This window comes from Callorhinus ursinus, unplaced genomic scaffold (assembly GCF_003265705.2).
Source record: "Callorhinus ursinus isolate GAN/ISIS: 27379988/994484 unplaced genomic scaffold, GSC_fseal_2.0 scaffold10, whole genome shotgun sequence".
Taxonomy (NCBI): Eukaryota; Metazoa; Chordata; class Mammalia; order Carnivora; family Otariidae; genus Callorhinus; species Callorhinus ursinus.
In genome coordinates this window covers 23,245,149-23,269,926 of record NW_027397072.1, presented here as the reverse complement: position 1 = coordinate 23,269,926, position 24,778 = coordinate 23,245,149, and the positions used below count along the sequence as shown (strand labels likewise).

General features: G+C 42.3%; 1 protein-coding gene across 5 annotated transcripts in view; it reads right to left on the bottom strand.

Annotated features, from left to right (window-relative positions):
• The window catches only part of BABAM2 (BRISC and BRCA1 A complex member 2), a 395,384-nt gene that overhangs the window by 14,206 nt on the left and 356,400 nt on the right, over positions 1-24,778 (bottom strand). For all 5 annotated transcript variants that reach the window (XR_012379665.1, XR_012379664.1, XR_012379666.1 and 2 more), the window contains one exon: positions 20,002-20,155. Coding sequence is in view for 2 of the 5 variants with exons in the window: in XM_025867974.2 (XP_025723759.1) it covers positions 20,002-20,155 (154 nt within the window). In the remaining 3 variants the exon portion in view is untranslated. The remainder of the gene's footprint in view (positions 1-20,001; positions 20,156-24,778) is intronic.

The window sequence follows — 24,778 nt, the reverse complement described above, 5'->3', positions numbered from 1 at the left end:
AGGGCACAGAGAGAAGTGGTCTTAGACATGGGACTCTGGTTCCTTAGCATAGTGCTCTGCACATTGTAAGGGCTCAAAACAATGACAAACTACATTTCCTCTTGTTCCCGGTAGCCTTTCAGAACAAGAAAGGGGACCAGAAGTAGACATTAAGTCCTGGGCTACTGTGGGCTCCCAGCTTCTCCTTCTTCCCAATCGTCTAGCCCCCGAACTGCTGGGAACCGCGGCTCGATGCAGAATGAAAAGGGTAGGTTAGTAATCTTCCAAAATTTGCCCACATGGCTGGCCCAAACCCAATTCCCAATGTGAGCTGAGAGCTGGAAATCGTATCTGACCACAAAGCCATCTCAGCCATGGAGAGCTCATGACCACCTCCTGAAAACCACTCTGACAACACGCCCTGCGGAGGAGGGGTGTCCTGGCGGAATGACGTCACTGCACACACCAGGCAACGTGTAACCCAATGCCTTGGGAGCGAGGTCAGCTCCCACCACTGTGAGCTCGTCTATTCTGGACCTCCTTAAACACACTGCTTTGTGCTGCTCGCATCTGACCTCTGAGACAGAACGCTGGAAAATCGTGTGCATTCCTGAAGCTGAGAGCCAGTTTTCAGGTCGGAAGTGGGCAAAGAGGAGCCAAGACGTGGACTCTCCACGTTAAGCACCTGGAGGAGATCAAGGTCTATGGTGCCTGCTGGGATGGGACCAGGTCTGCATGCTTCCGGACGTGGGGTGCCCCTTTTCCCGCCCTGAGACACTGAACCACACCCTTGCCAGGCAGCCCCCTTGGTGGGGCCAGGTAAAAACGGGCGTGCCAGGGGCCAAGCCCAGGCTGCCATGGTCTCAGAAACCGAGGCCAGGCAGTGTGAGCCTGCTGTCGGCCAGCAAGGCCCCTGGGAGAAGACCCCACAGACTTCTAAGACACCAGGGATCAGGAGCAGCTAATACATCTGGGGGCACAGCTTCTACTCTGCACAAAGGCATCGGCCAAGGGAGCAAGTGGGGGCCCAAAGTTTGCCCCTGCTCTACTTGCTAAGCAGTGTGTTCTCCAGCGCTGCATGCCCACAGAAACAGACAGGTTTCTTTTCCTTTTTTTTTTTTTTTTTTAATACCCAAAGCTATTAGTTGGACTCTGCTCTGCACCAACCCCAAGGGGGCACCTTTACTAGTTAGCACAAAAGTTCTTTGTAGACCAGAGTGGCCCTGAGAAGAGGACCATTCATTTCTGTACTTTGGATTCTCTCTCATGCATCTGGAACATGCACAGGGGATGCATGTCACTAGGACTCAAAGTTTATAAATTAGAATCTTGTTTGGTTTGCTAACGGGGGAAGAAGATGAAAGAGATTAGTTCTTTCCTAGTCTCTGAATTTTTTAAGGCATCTTAAGGACTCATTTCTGTTTTTCTGACCGCAGCCACCAACCTACCCCAGCACTCAGGGCTATTCCTGCCCTATCCTACAGCTCAGACTCAGGGACAAACACAGACAGAACAGGGGTGGGGTGGGCGGGCAGCCACACAGGTCCTTAAAGCAGCGTCTGGCTCCCTTTTACGGCCATGGTGATCAAGCCAACAAATCGGTGTTCTCTTCCATGGGGGTACAAATGGTGTCCCACCTTGAACCATGCCACTGAACGCAGTCAGACCTGCACAGCTGGGGTGTCTTTTTCCAAAACTGGTGAACACCATGGATGCCAGAGCCAGCAGACCAATAAACACAGACATGTAGCAAAATAAACTGTAAAAACAGCAGAATAAGTCCCCATCCTCTGTAGATTTCAACAATCTCAAAGCATGCTTTGTGTCGTCCCTACTACAGGGAAGAGAGTTAAGCCCCTTATTAGTTACTTCAGGAATTCTTGCTACAAAAAAACTGCCTGCTGCAAGTTCAAAAGTCATAGAAAGTTGGATCTGGAAACCCTGAAGATCACCTAGTCCAGGGATCACTGAACTTTTTCTGGAAAGGGCCAGAACGTAATTAGTTTCTGTTTTGTAGGCCATATACCCTATCTCTACAGTCTGACTCTGCCCTTGTGGTGATAGCAGCCCCAGATGATATGTAAATGAATAGGTGTGGCTGGGTTCCAATAAAACTTTATTTATAAAAACAGGCAGCTGGCTATTGTTTGCTCATCCTTATTCTAATCCAACCCCGGTATTTTCAGAGGAGGAGTGACTCCTTCGCAGTCACAGGACCCACCCAAGACCATCCAAAATGGGGACCCGCGTGGCTTGGGCCGAGGAACAGAGATACTGCTGCAGGCCGTAGAACCACCAGTGCGGAAGGCCAAACAAGAAACTGGAGGGTTTGACTCTCACGTTTAACTTCAGAGAGGCCCAGAATGCCAGTGGAAAATCACAGGTTAAAGTCTAATAGGACTGGGAAAGACAACCCACATAGCAAGCTCAGTTGGCAGAGATGTAACCATTGGTTATATCCTCATAAGTATATGTTGCTAAGGTTCATTCATCAGTGAGATTCCGGCCCAGTCTTAAAATGTCTCTGGTGAAGGGCTGGAAAGAAAAGGGAAACAAGGTCCTGGGAAGCCACTGGCACTTGTCTGTGAACCATATGAGAAGAAAACAGCAAATTCATTTTTTCCAGTCAGCAGCTAGTCAAACACCTAACAGTACATAAATGGTCGGAAGGGACAAACCCTCTCATACAGGGCTTGAGAACAGGTTGTTTTGGCTGTCAAGCATTTTCAAAACAAGTTTTCTTGGTCTCATGACAGGTTGTGGCAAGAAGAAGAAAAAGAAAAGAGTGGAAGATCCCATGATCACGGCTCTGGGTCTCCACGTGGGCCAGCCCTGCCTGCACGGTCAGGTTTGCTTGCAGGGTGTACAGATAAAGCCGGTCTCAGGGTTAATACTACCTCACCAGTGACACCATTTCATCAAGTGATTCCTCTAAGAACTCTCTGGCAGCTGGATAATCATTCTGGTCTGGGAGGAATAGGTCAAAGTCACTCTTAAGCCCAAGGGCGCTGTGTGGCTCAAACCTACGCCCTGCGTTGTTTTAATTTTCACCTCATGTTACGTGGACAAATTATGCCTCTGAAACTGAGGTTAAAAGCCATCTGCTCTAAGGTGGATTTTTCCTTCTCAACCGCAGAGCACTTGGGACGGGTGGAGCAAAGAGATCAGAAAGGAGGCACAAACGGGGAGGGCCAAGATCAAGCTGGTCTTAGGAATGCACTTAGTGCATTCACTCCCTACCAGTAGTGATCTTGCTCTTAGGGGCTTAACAAACTAGGCCTCAAGGAGGGCATGAGTCAGGCATAAAGCTGGCTATGGCAGCACCAAAGGCCATGCAGCCAGATGGGGATCTGGAGACTACTATTATCAAGTAACCCAGGGAAAATGTTCAGAAATCAACTAGACAAGTGTGGAGGGAGTTTCCAGATCCCCTAAATTAATATTGAAGAGCCTAGGGTCGTAGACCCAGACTTCAATTCAGACTCAAGTTCTGAACGGTTGTGTGACCTTGGGCTTCCTTTCTTGGGTCTCCTTGGTCTCACTTTCAAAGCAAGGCAGCCGGATTGGCCTTTCTGGTCCTCAGACTCACCAGAGCAGGGAGCATTCCGTCAGTTACCATCACGCCTGCTATGGCCATCACAAGTCACACCACATGGGACAGCTGAAGTTCCCACCTTTAGCACGGCTCCCGGAAGAAAAGCTCTGTGGAAGGGGGCTTGCAATGAATCCGTGAGACAAGTTATCAGAGGCTGTCTTCATTCTGCCAATTGTCTGCAGGAATGGGTTTCTTTTCCGAAGACAGAGGGTGGGGCTAGGGAAGACTGGTACAAGACAACCCACATCACCCCTGCTCCACCCCCAAACACACACAGGGGCACATCCCAGCATTTCACATCTCTGCCCAGGACGTGACTTGAAGGCACAGTCTAAAGCCAGCTGTGCAGAGTTTATGTTACCCCAGAGAGAGAAGCCTAGAAGACCAGTGAGTTTCCTTTCCCCAGAAAGCCACACAGATTGTTCTGACTGATTCTTGGGCTGTCCCTCCGTACAGGATGCTCAATGAAATTTCATATAAACAACAAGTAACTTTTTAATATAAATGTGTCCTAAATATTGCATGGGATCTAAGGACTCCAAACTATTTGGTGTCTGAAAGCCCTGGGCACTGAAGTGGCCAAGAAGGGGGAAAGGACCCAAGGGAAACATTAACAGCGTTCCGCCAACGTGACCATAGAACTTAGTTTCTACTGCCTTTGTGACTGGTTCCCAGGCTAAGAACGATCTATTGGGATTTATACATCTACTCCCAGGCAGAACACTGTATCAACATGTACTTTCTGAATCTAAGAAAACCCTCGTTGCCCACAGAAGAAAAGGTCAAATGTCTTAGCGTGGCAGTTAATAACCGCGGTTACCATTAGCCGAACACCAACAACACACCAGCATTTTATAATCAGCTTCCCATAGAACATTCACAAACCTCTGTGAAAGAGGACTGTTACCCTCACGTGCAGATGAGAAAACCAATGTCTACAAGGGTAACAAAATACTACCGCAGAATGGAAGAACCAGGATTTGAATTCTGGTTGGTCTGATTTCAGAGCACATGTTCCCTCCACCCTGCAGACTGCTATCTGCCTCTTTTCTTTCTCTCCTGCCTCATCCACTGCTGCCCTCTTCAGTGTATCCTGGCTACCCAGAACCCCCCTGCTTCCTGGCCTCTGGGCGGTCTCTTCCCTGTGGCAGGAAATGTCCTCCCTCCATCACATCTTACCCACACTCCAATGTCAGCCTCCTTGACCTCGGGAAACAGACGTCCTTTCCTCTCCTCCTGCATCCCCCTTGCACACAGCGCATGCTGCTGCCTCAGAAGACAGCCCTTTATGTAGCACTCCCACCCTACCTCTGGTGCAGTGAAGGCAGGGCCAGGGTCCCACACATCACTTATCATGGTGCCTGATACCTACTCTGAATACAGTAAATATTTGCTGGCTGGCTGGCTAGATGGACTGATGGATGGAAGGGTGCTGGTGATGTGGGGAGAGCCTAATCAAAATATCTGCAAGGCCACCCTGGGGCACTCCAAACCTAGGTGTCAACCAAGGCCGAGAGCCTGGAGACTCTGCAGTTCTCAACAGAATGGTGAACTCAATTGCCTGGCCGAGTTGGGAGAACTCAGGCAATCAAGGGGGAAGAGAGGTGGGGCAGTATAAGAGCAGAATGCAGTCAAAAAGTCGGGAAACCTGAGGTATATTCTCAGTTCCTGTGCTATGTTACCCTGTGACCTTGGACGAGTCATTTTGCTTTGCAGGACCTCAGCTTCATAATCTGTAAAATAGGTACAATGGTAGTACTGATCTCATAGGGTTGTTATGAGATTTATAGGAATTGAAAATCTATGAAGCATTTGGAGCTGTGCTGGTACAGTGCAAGCACTAGGCACACATTTATCATCATCTGCATCCTCATCCTCATCACCTACCAGATGATCAGGAGAGACTGGGCGATCCACTATCATTTCTGTTGAGAAAACAACAGTTGTGCCTTTACAGATATGTTCCTGTAAATTTCACTTTTCTGGCCAACTGCAGTAATGACTATTTAAAGACTATCTGATCCCTAAAATGACCGATAACAGGAAATTCTGGTCTTCTAAATTTTGATTTTGATTTTTAGAAGAGCGACAGAGCTCCTCACTTTGTAATTCTGACTCATACCCAGTGTACTAAGTAGTTAAACCCCATGGTCAGAATGGAATGTCAACCAGTGATGGACCACCCCCCAAATCCATCAGCACACTCTATAGTTGGGGCTCTTCAAACTGGGTGTGTTGTGGTCCCTAGTGCCTTGCACACACTCTGTATATCATATATATCGCCCTGAAATGTTTGCTGAATGAATTACTAGCAATAACTTAACTGCAGAAGCCACCGTTATACTTGGTTCTTACAATCATGGCCGCCCTGAAGCCCGTTCTCCTGACTCAAGCCACAGCATCTCCACCTGGCAACTTGGCCCTGACCGGCCAGGGCACCCAGGAGGCAAAGGACTTGTTATCCTCCAAAGTGACCTCAGATTAAGGACGACCCTAGAGAACTCCAGGCTCACTTCTGCTTTCTTGGCTTCCATTTTCCACCAGGCATGACTAAGTGCCAGGGGTTCTGTCTGTCTGGGAAGATAAGAGTCACTGGAATTTTTCATCCTCTTCTCCACGTGCAGCCTTTCTGCTAGCTTGGAGGCTGTGAAGCAGCAAGCATCCATCCTTTGGCCTGTTCCATTACGACACCCCCCCCTTTCTTCTTTTGCCCCCTGATTCTAGTGGTAAGTTCGGCCACAGGAATGTTTACTTTCCCTTAAAGGTACTCAGTGCCAGGTCTCTATAATCCCAGAAGAGCTATTTCTGCTCGAGAGTACCCTGGGCTCTCCTCTCCCCCATGGCTACAGCAGCCCTCAGCCTCCAGGTGAGCCACCACGGAAATGGCCGGCCACACAGTGGGTGGGTGGATGGGTGTGTGGATGTGGGCACTGATTTCCTTGTACCACTCCTGTGAGCAAGGGAGCGGGCAACAGGCAGAGTAAAGGTGGGAGGTCAGAGGTGGCTTGGGTTGGATTCAACCCTGGACCAGTGAGCAGGGGCATAGTGTTCTAATCGTCATACTGTATGGTCTTGAACATGTTTTTCCAGGAAATGAAAATGATGACTTGAATGTCAAGTCTATGCCAATTGCTGTGCTAAGGGTCTTATGCCTATTATTTCATTCAATTCCCACCACAATGGTTAATGCTTACCATACTCCATCTTGGCTGTACTAGATGGTTTCCAAGGCTCCTTCCAAGCTCCGTGTCCTGAGACGGGTCTCCACGGTCACACCTACACTTCTGCGTGGCCACCCAACTTAGCTCTGCTATTGGCGATTTTGCTGCTCTCCAAGCAGAGGTAACTGCCCCAATATCTGCTCCCTGTTTCTGCTCACCTCTATAAAGCTGCATTTCAACAAGTCCTGAATCTTGTTTATTTTCACAGGTGCCCCCTATGCCGAATGATCTGACAACACACAAGATAGGATCCCATTTCTGAAGAAATAAGGTCTCTGCTTGTCATTAATGATGTGCACAGAATGGACGGGCCTGACTCTTCTTTGCTGCTTCCCTTTTTTCTAGAACTCATGCCTTAATGAGAAGTGATAGAAACAAGCAACTTGGCCCTCCTGCCTTGGCTGGACTCCACATCACACATGACAGCCCTGAGCAGCCCTGGCGGCACCTGTCAGAAACCAACACATACATCGGAACAGTCAAGCCTAATTCCCAAGAAGCTGTTTTAACTTGACATCTGAAAATGTATTACATCTAGAAGTATTTTACTGGGTGTGTGTTCAGGGCATATGTGTGCACGTTCCGCAGCTGAAGTGTTCTATAAATACCAGATATGGGTTGTACAAAAAAGCATCACGTACAGAGCATAGTTAATTCCATTTAGTAATGTTTTCAATTTGCGTCTGACCTCTGGCAACAGAGATGGAATTTTCTCAACACGAATAAAAAAGCATGCTAAGCTACCTTACACACAATTTTCACTTAAAATCCCCCAAATATACAGGAACTTAGTGATCATCAGCTACTAGCCCAGTGCTTTTAGATGAGGGCACTAGGCCCAAGGTGAAGTTTCTTTCCTAAGATCACATGTGCAATTAATAATCGTGCCCAGATGAGACCAAGGTCTCCCAACTCCCAGGTCACTATTCTTTGCATTGTCTTTACTTACTGCTACATTTCTTCTTCCAACAGTTCAAAGGCAATTCTGATTCCATTGATAAATGCATGTTTCTACTTTGGTGTGCTATAAAAATCCCAAACCAATTTCCCTAGCCTTTCGGCTCTGTAAGACATCTGCCTATTTTCCCAAGGAAGAGAATAAATGACCATAACTCACAAACAAGGAAGTCACTGTATTTGGTTATCACCACATTTTCACAGTGGCTGGAAGGGATCATCAGAACCCTCCCCTGAGCACTTGGTAGCTTTACAACAGTACAACTCGGTTCATTTCCCCAACAAAAATGTATTGATTTTCCAGCTACTCTTTTCATGTGCGGTTTCTTCTGGCTTACCCTCACTCTGTTTTCCACTGAGAAAGCAGGAGGCAGGATGGATGGGGAAGTGGGGCAAGGTTCAGTCCTTAAAGCAGACCTCAGAAAGGTCAAAGCGTGGACTCAAAAGAAGCCAGGGACACAGCGGCAGGACCTAATAAAGAGGGCCTGGGGGGTCCTGCCCAAGGGGAGTGAGGAGGCTGAGCGGGGCTGTAAATGCTCTGTGCCTGGTACGGCCAGGTCGGTGCGGGCTGGAAGGACAGTAAGCAGCTCTCTCGGGATGAGGGCTGTATTAGCAGTAAGGGATGGCCAGGCTTTTTAAGGGAGCTTATCATTTTACAGCAACAGATGTCAGGTTCTAATAAATAACATGTTCTCTCTGACCTACGCAATTTGGAGAGGCTGCCTGGGCGGCAGGCAGAGCTGGATTCCTCCCCATCACGGTTGGTCTCTGTTCTGAAGGGAAAAACAAACCAAATCCCTTGAAGATACTTTTCAAAATGATTCTCTTGGAGAGTTCAAGGACCCAATCATTCCATGTTATTTATTTGTTTTACTTTTCTCTTCACAGCTTCTATAGTTCTAAACCCCGGGAGGGACAGGTGTGCTTGCCCACGCCGGAACCCAGGGCATGCGGCTGAGGGGAAGGCTTGGGTGACCTTGGCCTTCCCCAGTTGCATTGTGGTTCTGTTCCCGTCCTCCCTGGGCACCCTGATCGCCCAAGCTGTGCTGGCTGGGCCAGAAAATTCCCTCTTCTCTCCAGAAGGGGGTACAGGTAATAAGAGGTTGGGATTTTTTTTTTTAAAGGGAATTCTTCCTAGGGAACTTAAGGCAAAATAAAATAATAAAGAAAACCCATGAATCATAGCAGCACTGGAACTGTAGGTTCTATCGTTGGGGCACAGCTTCCTGAGAGCCCAAGACTGATGGCTTTGCCTCCCTCATTGCTTTTCTTTGTGCCAATGACTCTTCTGGCCCAGAGTGGCTCAGTTCTGTAGCTGCTCTCCTCGCAGTGGGGGATATGTGGGGATGAGCAATCACAGCTGGCCACAATTTTTACCTTCCTGGCCATCCCCCTACCCTTGGGTGCAGACGAGGGTTCCAGAAATATATCTATAAATGGGAGAAGGGATGGGGGCCAGGGAGGTTGGGGGGGGTGAAGAAGGGGAGGTAGTGGTCCAGGGAGAGAGACAGAGAGAGAGAAAGGGTGGCAAAGTCCCTGTCACACTTTTCCGGAACACTGATGGGTGTCACACATGTCAGGGTGTCCCTCAGGCCGGCTGACCGAGCACAAGGACCGCAGAGGGAGGCCTGACTCTGCAAGGAAATCTCAACAGGAACAGAGCATAGTTTGAGTTGCCTTAAGGAGCTACCAACAAGGCAGAAAGGAAGTGGGTGATTGAGTTCTGGAGAGACAAACACACACAGGCTCACATTATAACCACTTACACTGCATCAACACCTCTCCTGCAGTCCTCCCCGAGTCCCAAAGAATTCTCAGGCCTCAGGGCTCCTGTGACCACACTGTGAACTACCTTTTTCGAAATGGGGTTTCCACGCTGTGCTCCATGGTATTTGAGGGACCCAGAGGGGACTCAGAGCCACAGTAAGGGTGGGGGGACATCTAACCCCCTTCTCTGGAATGAAGGAGAGGAGATCTATTTTTATCTGGCTTATTGAGAGGGCTAATGCATAAGACTGGGTTGAAGCATTTGGCAGCTAATGACAAATTTGGAGAAAACTGTGTCTTTGAGAATACTAAGGTATTAACAATGAAAGATAATTGAAATAATCTAGAACGCAGACAATTTTTAAAAAACTCTTTTTTTTTGTTAAATAAAAAACTCTTGAAAGAAAAAATTATTCGGTAAAGACAACTGGATGACAAATAATAAAAGTATGCATGGCGAAGAACATATGGGGAATTATGGACTGCTTTGGGAGCATTTGGATAGGTTTCTAAATAAGAAAATAACATCTCTCTCTGACCTTGAGGCAAGAAGGGAAACAACAAATGGTTTTAGGAGGTTCATGAATTACTCCCATGTGTTGACTGAGAAGCTATTTTTTGATAGTCTTTAAGTGATTCCATTTATATAATGGATTTAATTTGTGAGAAACCATTGCAGTGGGTGGTTTGGGGTTAAATCCTATTCTAAGAAACTACTTAGGCCTCTAGGATCAAGCTGATGTTTTACACAATGAAACTCATGGAAAACTCCATCTATTCACAGATTTATCAGACTAGAAAGGATTACATTTGATTCATTCATCTAGACAGATCTAAAGCTATACAAAATGCCAAGGTAGGTAACTAGGAAGTTCAGTTTTTTTTTCAAAGTGATAGTTGGCTTTATGTAGATTAAATAATCGAAGGATGGATTTTTCCCACTTTCTAAGCTGGTTGGGCTGGCACCAAGAAGACATAATTGTAGGTGACAGTGTCCATGGATGGGGCAGCCCAGAATCTAAGAATCTCTGGCCAAGTCACTGAGGTTAGGGGACTGTTTAGTTGGTTGCAATGTTGATTTTGCTATCCTTTAATTGAAACTCGTTTTCCACCCAGGATAGTGATGTTGATGGTGAACAATGACTGAATGCTCACAACATGCCAGACCCTATGCTGGACAATTCACCTACATTACCCTGTGTGGTAAGCACAATTCTAAGATGGCCCCTGAGATTCCTCACCCCCTGTATAATAATCCCCAGGACTGTGAAAATGGTGGATTTCATTTCTATAATTGGGATTGTTAGGTTACATGGATCAGATGACTTTAAGAAAGGGAGATTAATGGTAGGCCTGATCTAATCAAATGAACCGTTTTTAAATCAAGTCTAGAAATCAGTGACACCAAAGTCAGAGCTTAGAAACAGGAGGATTTGATGCACCACTGCTGGCTCGACCATGGAGGGGCTGTGTGGCAGGAAACAGCCTCCAGCTGACAGCCAGGAAGGAAACCAGTACCTCAGTCCTACAACCACAAGCAACTGAACTCTGCCAACAACCTGAATGAGACTGGAAGAGGCCCTGGGCCTCAGACGAGACAGCAGCCCCAGTCAACATCTTTAGTTGTTTGGGACCCTGAACGGAGACCCAGGGAGGTTGTATTGGACTCCCAATCCACAGAAACTAAGAGATAATAATCTGTGCTGTTGTAAGCTGTTCAGTGTATGGTAATCTGTTAATTAACAATAGAAAACTGGGGTACCTGGGTGGCTCGGTTAAGCATCTGCCTTCGGCTCAGGTCATGATCCCTGGGTTCTGGGATTGAGCCCCACATTGGGCTCCCTGCTCAGTAGGGAGTCTGCTTTTCCCTCTTCCTCTCCTCCCACTCATGCACTTGCACATGCATGCTCTCTCTCAAATAAAAAATCCTAAAAAAATAACAACAGAAAACCACACATACCATTTGGTACTCACAATAACCTCTAAAACTAGCTTCATTATTTAACAGAGAAGAGGACAGACTCGGGGAGATTATGAATTTGCCCCAAGTCACACAGCTGGTGAGTGGCAGAAACAGGTTTCAACTCAGCTGTCTTGACTTTAGGGTCAGTGCTCTTAATTGCCACATGCATTTCCTCTCTGTATTTATGTTATTCAAGTGCCAGGCCTCTGAGGAGGGAGGCTCAGACAAGTAGTAAAGAGAATGGGGAACTGTATCTGTCTGCCTGGGGACAGATGTGCAAAAAGTCAGAGGCCTTGTGTTGTGCCCTGACTACTAGAAGCTAGCTGTGTGCCCTTAGGAAAGTCCCTTAATCACTCTGAGCCTCAGTTTCTTTATCTGCATGAAGGACAATGAGGATTTCTACACTGTACCCCACACAGGGCTGCAGTGATGATCCCATGAAGGTGTGCGAGAGTGCACTGTAAATGGTGAAGTCCACAGGGCAGACAAAGGTGCCTGGATATCATGCAGGTATAGCTTTCTTTTCTTGATGACTTCAAGTCTCAATGTTTTCTGCATAGAGGGTGGATATGGTTCTCTGATGGCTTGTTCCAAGGAAGACATTTAAAAATTAGTGGGGGTTTTTGGGGAGGAAATGAGTCTCTTTGTCCTTTATTTGGGAATTACAGAATAAAGTGGAATGTGATTTTTCTTTCTTTTCTTAAATTCTTTAAAAGTCAGCTCGCTGTTAAAAGCCAAAGTAATAACAATGTATTATGGGATTCACAAAATATGTAGAAGTGAAACATTTGAGTATAATAGCACAAAGGACAGTAGGAAGTATAAAAAGAATTAAGAGTATTTTAGGTTTTTACATTGTATTTGAAGTGTTATGATGTTAATTCATGGTAGACAATAATAAATTAAGGATGATTTTAGTGTATTAATAACTCAAATATGACACAAAGAGCTGTAGCTAAAAGGACAATAGGAGAAAAAATGTTATACTAAAAAATACTCAAATAAATTAAAGGGAGGATTTGGAAGGGAAGGACAAAGGAATACAAAATACATAAACATATAAATGAAATTAAATAACAAACAGTAAGATGGTAGACTTAAACTCAATCAGTTCATTACTTACATAAAATGTAAATGAACCAAATACTCTAATTAAAAGGCAGAGATTATCAGACTAGATTTAAAGAAAACCAACCTACAAAACGTTTCCTTGAAATATAAAGATACACAGAGGATGAAAGAAAAAGGATGAACAAAGATAAACCATGCAAAAAATAAGTATAAGAAAGTTGGCACAACTATATTAATATCAGACAAAGCAGACTTCAAGTCGAGGAGAGTTACCAGAAATAGAAAGGGTCATTCTATAATGATCAAAGGGCTAATTTATCAAGATACAATAATTCTGAATATGTGTGTACCTAAGTAACAAAACTCCAAATCCAAAAAGCAAGAATGGACAGAACTAAAAGGAGAAATAAACAGATCCAAAACCACAGGTGGAAATTTTAACACCTCCTTTCAAAAACCGAAACAATAATAAACACACAAAAAATAACAGTAAGGATATAGAAGCTTTAAATAACATTAAGAAGTAATTTGACTTAATTCACATGTATGTATAATACCATACCTCAAAAATGCAGGACACACATTCTTTTCAAGTTCATATGGACTATTTACCAAGACAGACCATATATTGGGCCACAATACAAATCTCAATAGATTTCAAAGGCTTAAAATCATACAGATTATGATCTCCAACCAAAACAGAATTAAATTAGAAATCAGTAAGATATCTAGAAAAATCCCCAAACACTTGAAATTCAAGCAGCACAATTATAAACAATGCACAGTTCAAAAAGAATTCACAAGAGAAATTAGAAAATATTTCTAACAAAGTAACAAAAAAATGTGTTAAAATTTGTGGGATGCAGCTAATGCAAAACTTAGAAATTTGTAGCTTTAAAGGCTTATGTTAAACAAGAAGAAGGGATTAAAATCAATAACATAAGCTTCCATTCTAAGAAGCTTGAAAAAGAACAAATTAAACAAAAAAATAGAAGGAAGGAAATAATAAAGATAAAAGCATAAATTAATAAAATAAATAACTTTCTTTGGAAAGATAAGTAATACTGATAAGCCCCTAGCTAGACTGTTTCAAGAAAAGGGGAGAGAAAATAACAGAAACTTTCATTATAAGGAATGAAAGAAGTTATATCGGTATAGCCCACAAATATTAAAAGGAAAATGAGGGAATATTATAAACAATCTCGCAACTAGTCAATTCAACAACCTAGACTGGATAACCTGCTTAAAAAAACACAACTTGCTAAAACTAACACAAGAAAAAACGATGACTATCCCTATATTTTGTAAAGATTTCTTTGAATTTCTTTCCATAAATAAAATTTTATCGAACATTAAAAAAATAGAGCTGAACCTACATAAACTCTTTCAGAAAACAGAGGTGGAAGGAAAATTTTCCAGTTTATTTTATGAAGCTAGCATAGTGCGTTTATTAAAATCTGACAGGACAACACAAGATATCAATATCACTCATTAAAATGAATGTGAAATATCACTCATTAATATCACTCATTAAAATGAGTGTGAAAATACAAACATCTTAACACAACATTAGCAAATCAAATCTAATAATATAAAAAAGGATAAACATCATGATTGAGAAGGTTTATTTATCCATGGAATGCAAGGTTGGTCCAATATTCAAAAACTAATTAACATAATTCAACCACTATAATAGAATAAAGCAAAACCATAGGATCAGGCCAATAGATACAGAAAAAGCATTCTACAGAATTCAACACCCATTCATGATAAAAACTCTTAGCAAAGTGGGAATACAAGAGAACTTATTCAATGTGAGAGACACATCCATGTAAAACCTACTGCTAACCTCAACTTTAATGTGAACACGTAAGGCCAGATGTCTGCTCTTACCACTGTGTACAACATTGTACTGGAGGTCCAAGCCAGTGCAAGTAGGTAAGAAAAAGAATTTTTAAAAACATAAAAATAATAAAGATGGAAATAAAAAAGCAAAGCTGTTAACAGATGATATGATTGTTTATGTAAAAAACACTAAGAAAAGTACAAAAAAGCTACTAGAATTTAGTAATCATGAACTTATTAGCAATGTCACAGGACACCAGGTCAATTGAGAAAAATCGTCTATATTCCTATATACCAAAAAGTGGAAAATAAAATCTAAAAAATTATCATTTACAATAAAAGCAAAACCACTTTAAAAAATGCAAGACTGCTACACTGAAATCTCAAAACACTTCTCAGAGAAATTAGAGACCTAAATAAAAACCCTGTTCATTGATTCGAAGATCCAATACTGTTAAAATGTCAATTTTCCCTCTTGTTGATCTATAGATTTAATGCCATCCCAACCAAAGTCTCAGGGGGCTTTTTTTTTTTTTTTGAGGGGAATTTGGAGTTGGAATTGGCAAACTAATTCTAAAATTTATATGGAAATGCAAAGGACCCAGAATAGCCAAAACAATCTTCAAAAAGAACAAAGATGAAGAATTTACATTTCCTGACTTTAAGAAATATTGGTATTAGCAGACCAACAGAAAAATAGACCAATGAAACAGAACAGAGTATCCAGAAATAGACCCCCTCATATATAGTCACTTTATTTTGACAAAAGCATGAAGGTAATTCAACAGAGAAAAAAAACTTTTTTTCAACACATGTTGCTGAAATACCTGGATATATGTAAACAACTTCAGCTTCCATCTCATACCATCCACAAAAATTAATTTGAGATGGATCAGAGACCTAAACGCCAAACCAAAACGAAAGCTTGTAAAACAAACAGAACAATTTCATGACCTTGTGGTAAGCAAATACGTGTGAGGCTACAAAAGCATTAACATAAAAAGAAAACACTAATAAAATCAATTTCATTAAAAATAAAAATTTTCTGCTCATCAAAAGACACTGTTAAGAAAATGAAAAGGCAAGCCACAGATTAGGAGAAAATACTTGTAATGCATAAATCTGACAAATATATAAATAACTCTTGAAACTCAATGATAAAAAAAACCAACAACCTAATTAAAAATAGGTAAAATTTGAACAGACACTTTTTAAAAGAAGATATACCAATAAGCACATGAAAAGATGATCAGCATCATTAATCATCAAGAAATTAAGATTAAAAAACACAAAGAGATCTCCTTTCATCCCCTCTGAAATAGCTAAAATTAAAAGACTGACAATACCAAGTGTCAGGGAGGATATTGGAACAAATGGAACCCTGTATTTGGCCAGTGGGAGTGTAAGCTGGTATAAAGACTTCAGAAAAAATCTGTCAGTTTCTTATAAAGTTAATCATATACATGCTCCCCCTTCCCAGTTATTTACTCACAGAATTGAAACTGTATGTCTATAAAAAGGTTCATATGAAAACGTTTTTAGCAGCTCATTTCATAAAGTCCCCAAACTGGAAACAACCTAAATATATGTAAGCAGATGAATGCATTAATAAATTATGGTATATTCCTATAATGGAAATTCCTCAGCAGTAAAAAAGGAATACCATAACAGATAAATCTAAAATAATTATGCTGACTACAAAAGACACAAAAGCATACAATCTGTATTATTCCATTTATAAGAAGTATCTAGAAAAGGAAAAACTAAGACATGGGACAGTGTCTGTCCTGGGGATGAGGAGACTAACTGGAAAAGGTAGAAGGTAACTTTGTCAAAACTCCATCAAAAGATATACTAAAATTTGTCCACTTTATCATATGTGAATTACACTGCAATAAATATCTTTAAAAAGATAGATATGCAAAGCCCCCGCCTTCAAAGAACTCAAAATTTGATTAAGGAAATGAAACAATATAAAGATACAAAAAAAAATAATACAAAAGAGATTTCAAAGCAGCACACCTGGTCCTTGACTTACAATGGTTCCACTTAATTTGTTGACTTTACAATGATGCAAAAGTGACATGCATTCAGTAGAAGCCGTACTTTTGAATTTTGAGCTCTTCCCGGGCTACGTGGCAGAATTCTCGAGGTGCTGGGCAGTGGCAGCAAACTGCAGCTAGCTCCCAGTCTGCCACACGATCAGGAAGGTGAACAATTGATACGCTTACAACCATTCTGTCCTCATACAACCATGCTCTCTTTCACTTTCAGTACTGTTCAGTAAATTATGTGAGCTATTCAACACTGTATCGTGAAATCAGCTTTATGTTAGATGATGTTGCCCAACTGTGGCTAAAGTTAAGTGTCCTGTGCATATTGAAGGTAGTGCCACGTTAAGTTATGATGTTGGGTAGGTTAGGTGTAATAAATTCATTTTCAGTTTACAAATGATATTTTCAATTTACGATGGGTTTATAGGTACATAACCCTTTTGTAAGCTGAGGAAGATCTGAGACTAGGCAGAGGGGAAGAAGCTGCCTGCATGTTAGCATGCATGGAGAAAACCGGAGGGAAGAACGCTGAAGGATCTGAAGGGGCAGAAAGAGGGTGGGAAGAAGGAGTGAGCAAAGGCACTGTGGAACAAAGCGGAAGCTAAACACAAGAGTCTTCCATATGTCCATTCACTGACCCTTCAGATCAAGCCCATCCAATAGGGAGGAGTACAGTCTTGTTTTACAGGATCAAGTTCAGAAAGGTTAATAGCCCTGCCCAAGGCCATAGAGCTTATTCGATTAGAACTTGTGATAGGAGCTGGGCATGGGATTGCGTGACCCCAAAGCCTATGATCACCCAGTAGAGGGCATTTCACTTGTGAGGACAGAATTTGCTGGACAGCCATGAGCAAGAAGCACATGTCCTAGGAAAAGCTCTGGTCAGTGCCAGAAAGTGTCCTTCCTGAGGTCACATGTTTAGAATTTTGCTCTAGAGGAGGGAATAAACAGCTGACTCCACTCAACGGGCTCTACCGCTATTCATAAACCGTGAGTGTTTATGTCATGGGCAGAGCTCCCCGAGTGAATTATAGCCTTTCACGCACTGTGCACGTACAATATTTTCACAGGACAAAGAAACAGGGCATGTAAGGAATGCTACAGTTGACCTCTCTCTCTCTTTCTGTCCTTTCTCTCCAACTCTCTCCACCAATCTCAAGCCTGTCCTGCAGGACAGTTCTCGGATTGTGCTGATCCATTACCTGGCTTTCTGACACAGCCCAGGGAAGTTACTCGGTTCAATTTAAAGAAGAGAGCTTTTAAACTATTTCTTCTTCCTAGTATGAGCGGCTGGCTTTCTCTTTTATTACATTTAAAATGAATCCATCTTCACTACTGTAGAAAGCGGATTTTTTTTAACGTTACTTCAGATGTTTTCTTTAGGCTGGTGTTAACATAAAGCAAATGTCTCTTGCAACTCTGAACCAATCTGTTAAGATAAACAGGCTTCACTTACGATCTTCCTATACTGAAATCACAGGCTTGTGGTCTGCAACTCCTTAAAGACTCAATTCATACATGCTAAAATGTCTAGTTAAGAAAAACACACACACACACACACACAGTTTTGCCATGGAAACCACAAGGACATGTCTGGTTCAGACTCCATAGCACATACCACAAATAACAGCCCATCTTCTAAGGGCAGATCTTATATATACACAGGGAAAGCCCAGAAAATTAAACAATTGCAATACCCCAAACATAGAACTTATTTTTGAATCCCTTTTTTTTCACGTCTGTTTCAATATATCTAAGTCTTAATCATTGTTATTAGGTACATTTGCATATGCCTGTCGTTTTCCTTAAATAGAATTTCAGACTTGGACCTCATGGATAAAAAAGGGAAATGCAGGAAGAAAGGGCACATTGAAGTCTCAGATAACACTTCTGGATCCCACATATGAATGTGGGAAGATCTGTGTGTCTACAGAAAGCAGCCCTGTCATTATTGAACAGAGCCCCAATCCTGATTAAGTGAAGGTTTTGTACCTACAGAAAGTATAGGAGATGCCAGGAGGCCCCCTGGGAGGGAAAGAAGTCTCAGGGAGCGGAAGGCAAGAGCAAGAAGCCCTACTAATCGAGAGCATTCTAGGTCTGGCAGGCCAGGTTTTGTTAGTACTTAAAACTGTCAGAAATCTGGTATGATAAAGGCTTTGATCTCTCCTGCTGGGCTATAAATTCCATGAAGACATGGACAACTTCCAATGTGTTTATCACTATCCCCAAGCATGGAGCTCATTGCCTGGACCATGGTAGCTGCTCAATAAACGCTGAATGACTGAATGAAGATGTTTAATAAATATTCTTCATATCTGTGATGCTGTGGATCTCATCATCCTTCAGCTGGGATCACAGGGGTGACCGTATGGCTGTTCAGAGTGATAAAGTAATAACCACCTGCCACTCTAACCATGACATATTTTTGGAAACTATGATTTTGATCCACTGTGGCTTCAATCTGGGAGGCCATGGTCCATGAAGACTGGTGTTCCAGATACTGAAGTGTTACCCAGGCTCAGATGGTTAAGCGTCTGCCTTCAGCTCGGGTCATCGTCACGGGGTCCTGGGATCAGGCCCCACATCAAGCCCCATATCGGGCTCCTGGCTCAGCGGGGAGCCTGCTTTTCCCTCTCCCTCTGCCTCTCCCCCTGCTCATGTGCTCTCTCTCTTTGTATCTCTGTGTCTCAAATGAATAAATAAAATCTTTTAAAAAAATTAAAAAAATAAAGTGTTACCCATAAAACACCAACATATTTGTACATTTACCTATCCCATAGGACTTGTGAATACTTTCTACATATAGGTTCATGGGCAGTACTTAAATCTCTAAGCTCCAAACTCTAGCTAACTTCAACTTCTATCAAATTCCCAGTCTACTTCCACAGGGATTCTAACAGTTCCAAGCTATATGCATAGCCATTTATTCAGACGAAGAAGACACAGGCCCTAATTTGGGCAATGGTGGTAGAGATTCAATGAGATATATAATGTTTGTTCCTTCAGAGACATTACAGTTCCACAAGAAAAACTTGGTACTGGACGCATGTATTGACCACTAAGCAGAAATTCTATTTGTTTACTGTCAGCTGAAATTTTCCATTTTTTTAAAAAAAATATGAAAATAGCTTCCAACATTTTCATCATCAACACCATTTATCCACAACTCTAATTCCTCTAGTACTTTTTCTCTAATCTAAATAGACCAGTAGATTTCAGATAAATCCTGTAACCCATTTAAAAAAACAACCAATCTACCTGATGAGTCTAGATAAGGGGTTGGCAAACTTTTCCTGTTAAGGGCCAAACAGCAAATATTTTTGGCTCTGTAGGTCATGTGTGATCTGTTGCAATTTCTCACTCTGCCATGGTAGCATGGAAGCAGCCATACAAAATAAGTAAAGAAATGGGCATGGCTGTGTTTCAGTAAAACTTTATTTACAAAAACAGGCACAGGACAGGCTTTAGCCTGCAGGTAGTAGCTTGCCAACACCTGGACTAGAGAAAGGAAGTGCTCCTATTTGTAGGAAACACAGTGGATTCACTTACTTTGCTCTTTTGGCCATCTCATTTCCATCCCATCTGGGGCTGTATGGATAATTTTTTTGGGCCTGGGAATAAAGCTGTCCACTGTTGGTAAAGTGATAGACGGACTGGAATGTGAGAGTTGGCTGGTCTCGAGGGAAAAACAGGGGCAGGTCAACTGCAAAGACAAAAGAAAAGAAGCAAGTTAGGGCTTAAATGTATGGGTTAAACCTGAATGTTGGGTACAGACTCTATCTGAACCACAAAAACTGTTTGAGGCTTAGGTAAAAGGTATGGAGAGAGGGAACGAGAAATACCAAGGTGCCTTCCCTGCCTTCCAGGAGTTTACAATCTAGGTACATAAATGAAAATCACACATAAATAAATTTAACCAATATGAGGCATGATGCGTGGGTGCTGACAGATGCTATGAAGTGTTCACAGAAGCTGGGCACTCCCAGCCATGTGAACGCCTCCCATGGCAATTACTTTGTCCAGGATTCCATAGAGAAGTTAGTTGATTATCTGTTTTAAATCTCTTTTAAAATCATAAATTCTTCAAAGGTTGGGCAGTACCTTCCTCATCCAGCATTTGATGGAGGGGGTGGGATGGAGGCTGTCCTTAAAGAATGGATTTGGAATGGGGAGCAAGAGAGCAGGTGATAATCTTTCTACTTTATAGGATACAGCCACTGGACCACCAGCAAAAATAAAGTTACCACTTTACTTCCAATCAAGCAGTGAATTCTGATACTCAGCACTTTGAAGCTTCTCCAGATGTGTTACCACATATAGTTCCTAAACCAGTGGGGGCTCCTTAATGGAACGCAACAGGGACTCATCTGAACACTGCATTATATCTACTTCGAGGGTGTAGCCTGATTCCAGTGTTGGCTGCTAACAAGTATTATGTGCTTATATCTGTTCATTTTGGGGTCCTTTCACTCAATTCTTAAAATAAAACGACTCCTTCTTTTTAGTTTGAGGCAAACCGACACTATAAACACAGACTGTTTCAATAGCACATTCTTCAAGGCATATATTGTATATTTGTGTGGATGTTATCACTTCCAGGGCAAAGAACAGGCACATTAACTTGGGAAAATATAATAATGAGAAAAAAATGTGTACAGAATTTCCTAGCTTCACAGAGTACTTTTACATATTTTATCTAATTTGAGACTTATAATTCCATGAAGCAGACATTATTTTACCATGTGCATTTAACAGACGAACAAACTTGAGACTCCAAGAGATCGATTAACTGGCCCGAGCCTTAGCTAGTGGAGGCAGGGTTCAAATCTAGACCCATGGTGTAAATCCTGAGCTCCTTCTATTGGGCCCCATTGCCTCCTGCTCACAACACATTCACCGTGTTATCATTACAGTTTAGGAAGCTAAAATCTCTACTGTGAAGAATGTACAAGATTCACCTTTTTGGCTACATGAGGCAAATATATGAAAACACACACTAGCTGTGTATTTGTCACCATGCCAGTGTAGGGTGACATTTGACTTGGGCTAGGCCCTCTAAGCATCCAAAATGATTTCATGAAGGAAAAGTCAATTTGCAGCAAACTTTAAAAAAACCCAAAAAAACAAAAAACAGAAAAACTGTCCAGTGGCAGGCCCTCTTAGGCCACTGGGTCTATCTGACTCTGACTCAGTGCTGCAGGGGGTTTCTGCATATGAATCACCACAACCCCCAAAAGCGGGAAGACTGTGAATATCCACTCATAAGTCACATTTTCCACGTGCCTCAGTGCAGTTTCAGCACATGCCTACTTGTGCCAAAGCAGAGATTTAGTAACATGCAGGAATAATACGAAGTATGAAAAACAGACTGACTCAAATTAGAAATAATCCAACTCAGAAAACCCTTTTGAGTCCCTTTACATTACAAAGCATGATTTGTAACATCTTCGGTCATTTAGAAATAAATATATTTCTAAAATTAAGTTTATATATTTTCTGATTACTCACTGTATCTCCTCTAATTTTAGAAAAAATGCCCATTCACATACAGTTTAATTTCACTTCAATTGTTTATATTACATGTTAAATATACAAATATAAAACAAGATTCACATTAACCCCCAGAGCAGTCATCAACAGCACTGGTGAAAGGTATTTAACATGTAAGCTTCCCTTCAAAAATGCAGTCATTTTGAATAATAGAATTCAGTGGCAAGAATTTGCCAATTTAAATAAGCACAGTCACATTCAGGATCAAAGTAATACAGAGAATACCACAGTCTTCATGACTGTCAAGCTACCAGCTTTTTCTGGGCTTTGGAGTACATTATATTTTTTGTTCCTGTTATTTTGTTTTGTAGAAAATGAGTTGCTGGTATTTTGACATGCTGAAAAATGATTTTCCCACCTAGATCTGAACCATCCACTTTGACCCCCTAAATGCCCAATTAAGATCAGAAACAATTCAAAATGTGAATGTAAATTTATTTACCCAGGCAAGTAAATTGTTCTGATTAAAAGAAAAAAAACTGCCAGCCAGCTACATGCTGAGATGTACTGTGATCCCAGAAAAACATTGATTGCATGATTATTTCTCCATGGAGCTTTTTCTAAAAAAGTATAGTTGAAGCCAATATTAAAATTTGAACACAGTAGCTGGATGATCAGCAAAGCAGGAATGGTCAGAGTACTTGAGAAATAAAGTTGGTAATCTACATATGAGAAAATAAAATTCAAAAAATATAAATAGCTTATTCAACTTAACTAAACGATATTCTATCTGTATCAGTCAGCAGTCAATAAAAGGATATTCTTTAAAAAATGTTCTGCATAAGAGAGAGTTAATAACTAAAATGTTTATGAGAAATACTTCGCATTTTTCTTGTAAGAATGATTTGAATGGTACAAATTAGTCAGAATTAAAAAAAAACAACAAAAAAACACAAAAGTTTTCCTTATCCCCAAATGTTTCTGCCACTTAATGTTTGCCTATAAAGCTAACACGTGATTTTTTTTTAAGGTTTTATTTTTAAGTAATCCCCACACCCAACATGGGGCTCAAACCCAACCCTGAGATCAAGAGCCACATGCTCTGCTGACCGAACCAGCCTGGCGCCCCTCACTCATGAGTTTCTGACACAAAGTAAAGTGAGACCGCAGGCCTTCAAACAGCTAACTTGCTCTGAAGGTACTCCCAGGGTTCTAAGCCATTTGGGCTCACAGCTTCAGCTAGATCAAAACAGAACATTTTAACCATTGGATTCCTTCGAACACAACCCACCTACCAGCTCCAGTTTGATTCCCAGAGGAGAATCATTTCATTTGGTTCAGTTACTCATCGTCAGTACTATTTTGACAACTGCTTCCTATTTCCTTCTTCCTGTATACAGAGACTGAATTTTGGTCAGCTCTCCGTCCATGGAAGGGATGGTCCTCACTTGTTCAGTGTAATTTCAATAACCACTGCCAAAGTATTACTTTCTTCAAGAACTTGTTGAAACAAGTCCCTGCCAAAACACTTGCGATTCTGTATGACCTGGGCATTTCACAGCATTCCCTCACAGGGCCCTGCTGCCCTGGCGGAGGGTGGGGATCATGAAACTCTGCACCAGCTTGCCCCGTGCTGGACAGTCGCTGCAGGGAGGAGTCCCACGGGTCATAGTCCCAGAGCTCTCGTACTTGTTCTCCAGGCAACTGGCAGTCATGTGGCTTTGAGAAGGAGCCGAATATGGACGAATAAACTTCGCTGCCTCTCTCTACACCACGCTGGGATTCAGATGGACAGATGCAGTTTTGCTTTCTCTAGTAAACAAGCTTAACTGTCCCCAAATGCTCATCCTTTCACCGTAAGACGACTTCATTAGAGTTGTATCTAAATTCATAAGACTCTCTAGAAATTTGTCACTTCTCCAAAGACCTCACGATGGAAAAATGGCCCCCAACAGCCAAAAGCAATGCTACATCACGTAGGTGACACACAGGACAGCTGTCAGATACTCACTCAGAACATTTCGGGCAGAGTTCTCACAAGTTTGATCATAGGATCTTTCCAGAAAAAAAAAAAATCTAATTATGGCAAGATTAGGACAAGGTACATGAACAGTAAGTAATGATAACTAGCAGTCTGGCACAGAGGAAGGAGAGAGAATAATAAATAAAAGCAGACTTAGGAAATCAAAAATAATCCCAGTCTGGGGCCATTCAGCATAGAACGAAAAGCCCAACCATCCCTCAAGCTACTACCATACTGTAAGTAATGTTCACTCCCAATCTCAGTAACCTGGCAGACACTCTTGGTTCCCTACCAAGAGCCATCTATTCTCCATTCTTTTTTTTTTTTTTTTTTAACAAAAGGAAGGGAGGAGGGAGGGACAGAGGGAGAGGAAGAGAGGGAAAATCTTAAGCAGGCTCCACACCCAGTGCAGAGCTCAATGCAGGGCTTGATCTCATGACCCTGAGATCAAGACCTGAGCCAAAATCCAGAGTCGGGCACTTAACCAACTGAGCCACACAGGTGCCCTTCCATCCTTCTTTTTTAAGGGTAGAGCCCTCCTCCCACTTCAGAGTCCTAAAGTGCTGGGTATTCACTCTCTCAGCCTTCCATAAGACCAAGGCATGGAAATGTGACTCAGTCCTGCCAATGAGACCCAAGGGGAAGTTGGCTAGGGGTCTTCTGAGAAATATTTTCCTGAGTAAAGACATGTATAAGGAGAAGCCCCCATTTCATTCTTGCCTAGATCTTGTCATGTGAGATCCTGAGGCTTGGAGCTGTGTATCCACCTTGTGACCGTGAGGGGAAGTCAGCCTGACATCACTGAGCTATTGA